The sequence below is a fragment of the Octopus bimaculoides genome, chromosome 30 (assembly GCF_046866305.1).
Source record: "Octopus bimaculoides isolate indiv1 chromosome 30, ASM4686630v1, whole genome shotgun sequence".
Taxonomy (NCBI): domain Eukaryota; kingdom Metazoa; phylum Mollusca; class Cephalopoda; order Octopoda; family Octopodidae; genus Octopus; species Octopus bimaculoides.
The window spans coordinates 14,203,758-14,207,578 of NC_142957.1; the positions used below are offsets into that span (position 1 = coordinate 14,203,758).

General features: G+C 37.1%; 1 protein-coding gene across 1 annotated transcript in view; it reads right to left on the bottom strand.

Annotated features, from left to right (window-relative positions):
• LOC106867724 (dual specificity protein phosphatase 10) overlaps positions 1–3,815 on the bottom strand; it is a 27,173-nt gene extending 23,358 nt beyond the window's left edge. The window contains 3 exon segments of the mRNA XM_014912724.3: positions 1,846–2,161; positions 2,163–2,712; positions 3,540–3,815. Coding sequence (XP_014768210.1) covers positions 1,846–2,161; positions 2,163–2,384 — 538 coding nt within the window. The 5' untranslated portion in view covers positions 2,385–2,712; positions 3,540–3,815.
• Between the last annotated feature and the right edge of the window lie 6 nt (positions 3,816–3,821).

The window sequence follows — 3,821 nt, forward strand, 5'->3', positions numbered from 1 at the left end:
TTTGTTGCAACTGCAGCTATTTTAAAAATATCAAATGCAGCAACGTAACTACAGCGGATACCTGTAAATGAAATTTGTAATGTTTGTATTAGCAACATTTAGAAATTGCACCTTTCTCAACATTATCACTAAACAACAGATGCAACAAGGGCTGCAGATTAGCGCAATATGTGCAGAAACAACTGGTGCCCTCACTGCAAGAGGAAGACTGTGTGGGCAATCGGAATGCTAGAAATAGCAGCTAAATGTCTCTTATATTGATCCTTAACAGTCTATAAAAAGAAATCAGGAAGGACATTACATAATGTAAGTTCGAGAAACTAGGTCTGAATAAAAAAGACAGGGTGGTCACAACAGGAACGCCTTTGATCATAGATCCGGGGGCTAAACAACAAGGAAGGGGGTACATTTATAAAATCCAAGATTATACTATGTCAGAATAAAAGACAGGATGGTCGCAGCGGGAACGTCTCTGAACATAGGTCTACTGGATCAGCACTGACCTGGGGCTGAACAGTAAGAGCAGCTACAAGAAAAGACATTACATTATGTAGTCCTAGATACACTATGAATAAAAGATCAAATAATCATAGGTCTGCTTGATAAGGGCTGACCTTGGGCTACACAACAACAGCAGGAAAGAGAAGGACACATTAGATAATGTAGTTCTAGATACACTATGTCGGAATAAAGGACAGGATGGTCACAGCTGGAACCCTTTTGGTCAAAGGTCTCCTGGATCAAGACTGATCCGGAGCTAAATATCAACAACATTTGACACTCGCGCCAATCAACGAGAGACCCTCTACGTGGTGGCTTGCAAATGCTAAAAGCTGCGACCAAATTTTCCTCAAATCACATCTTTAGGAGACAGACATCAGATAATCTGTCATCTGGATTATTTGGAAGGGGGGCGAGCTAAAGAGCAGGGGAATCACCCCCAACACAAACCCCCTCAGGGATGGGGTTGCTTTAAGGAGCAACAAAACTTTCCTTTCGTCAGTCAGGGTTAAAATTGATTAGAGAACCTGTCTCCTTTTCTCCTGGGGCTTGAGAAGCGGGTGAGTGAGGAGTCACACTATTTCATAAGCAAAAAATTAATCATAAAAATAGAAGGGAGAAATACTATGCCCTTTGACCTTAGGGTCTGTCTACACTTTTAGGGCTGCCCTGCTGCGCGTACAACAACATACATGGGCACACGATATGATAAGTGCTGTACAACTGGGGATAAACGAAAGATGTTCTATCTGCGATCATAGTGCACTTATGAATAGAGATGTCCTAGATATGCCTATCCAGTCTGTTAATCAGATATAAAGTAAATATGATCACATTATCCACTATGTCCTTCTCTGTTACTTGTTTGGTTCCAGTTGAAGCCGCAAAAGAAGTCATGGGCACTACTGCCCCCCTACCAACCAGTCTCGGAAAGCCCTGGAAGGGTTCATATACGCTGCTGATCCTACCCGACAGAGGTGTCATAAATGCTGCCCCTTCTCTGACGAAGTCATGAAATAAATACCTAAATCTTAACAACACACGAAAATAATATAATATTAAAGGCGGAGACTAGGGTTAAGGTTACGGTCCGGGTTAGGGTGGATCTATATAAAACCCGGGGGGGAGGGGGAATCGAAATTTTGAAATTGAGATTTTTGAAAAAAATTTTTCAGAATCGGAATATCCATAGCCTAAAACGTGGGATTCCGTAAAAATAAAAAATAATAATAATAAGGGGGGGGGGGGAGGTTCAGATTACATATAGTCCATCTGGACCATATTGAATATATTTACAAAACAACAAAAAACGATGTGGAGAAAGACCTTGAAAAAAAGACTCACCTTTTAAAATGAATGCCTCTTTCCCCTCCCAGTACAGTAAACTGAGGACGGCTGTGAGTGCATTGTCCCTGCTTAAGTGACTTTCATCTCTCGTACAAGTGTCGTACAAGATAATCTCCTTGGCAGAACGTCTCCGAAACATCTCTTTGCCTTCTTTCGTGGTGACCAAGTCGACCAGAGCCACTTTACCCTTCTGTTGCAGTTTTTTGCGGTTTAACCGATCGATGCAGTTGACGTTGATTGCGCCCCGTATGTGTGACATATTGTACTCCAAGAAGGGCCGGCAGTCAACGATCAGCATGCTTTTCGCGCGACCCCGACGACAAACGTCCGGCCAGTTCGTTGGTGGTTATAGTTCGCGCCCGGCGTAAAGTACCGTTCGACATATCAGACAGGCCCACATCGGCTGATAAACTTTCCAGTTTGCATTTCTTGCTCACGACATTCAAAGAGCCGAATTCAAGTTTCAATCCGGCCCTTCTTCGTTCTGGTAAACTTAATGTTGGTGTAAGAACATCTATTTCTCCTGAATCAGGCATCTTGCTCTTTTTTTGTTTTGGAATTATTTAAATATGAGTATATATATTTATTGATATTTATAAATATATATAAATGTGTGAAACTATATATATGTAGTTGTATGTATAATAAATATTTTTATCCAATAACGAAATAAAAAATTTTACAAAACACTTTTTTTCTCTCTCTCTCAACTTCTGGTCATTCAAAACTTTCTTTTTTCCGCTCAAAAAAATAGTATTTTCCCAAGTTGTTCACAATATGTAATCCGTATGTCCACAAATATATATGTTTGTATATACATATGCTTTAAAAACCGTTCAGTAAATGTGGTTGAAGTTGGCGATCCTAGAATATACATGTACATACAATAAATATAGATGTTATGTTATGCACACAAAAAAAAAAGTATTAAATAAAATGAAATGAAAAATAAAATTAAGATAATTTAAATTGAAAATGAAATGACAAAAAAAATATACACGGATGTTAGATGTAAATCCTCTTGTTCGTCTGTCTCTCTTCAAAAACAATTAACAATAAACAGAATGGTATTAAAGATCCGCCTAGGAGCCTCTTCCGTTTTTCTTCTTATTCCTTAAAAGAAAGCTGTTCCAGAAAAGCTTACGAAGTTTGGAGACAAAAGAAAAAACAAAAAAAGAGGGGGGAACCCTTAAAAAAATAAAACAAAAGACAGTCCAGTTTCTTTTCTTTTGTGGGGGTTGTCTTTTGGGGATAGCGATGTGATCTGGGTAGGATGAAAATGGGATGTAATAGTCTTCGTTAGCTAAAATCATCCGTGGTTTGTCTATATATTTCCATCATGTTTTCTTTCTTTTAATTTGTTTCCTGTATTTTGCTGTTAATGTTGGACTAAAGAGACAGATTAAACAGTTAACTGGCTACACACATACATGTATATACATATACACGCTGACACATGTGTGTGTATGTGTGAGTACACAATACGCCAAATATGTGAATTATGACTCACGGCTGGTGCGTGCGTGCGTTATTTTATAGTTCAATAACAAACAAAACAAAAAGAAAAGTTTAGAAGATATGTACTTTAAACTATATATATACACACATGAACATACATATAACGATGTATACAACACTGAATATATATACGTATGTATGTATATTTAAATATATTACAAATATAAACTTACTTTGTGTAACATAAAATTTTAAGGACTTTGGGCCTTTTTCACCTTTCTATCTTAAATACTGTTAAATCACACGACTTTTTGTGTGTATGGATGATCTATTTAGGAATAAATATATCTATATATACACTGATATATATATATATATATATAAAATATTATATATGTATGTATATAAAATAAATGGTTAATTAAATTTCCTTATTCTGGTACAAGCGCTGTTTCTATATTTTCTTTCCTTTCCAAAATTGTGCGTGTAAAAATGAGTATATGTGTGTGTGTGTG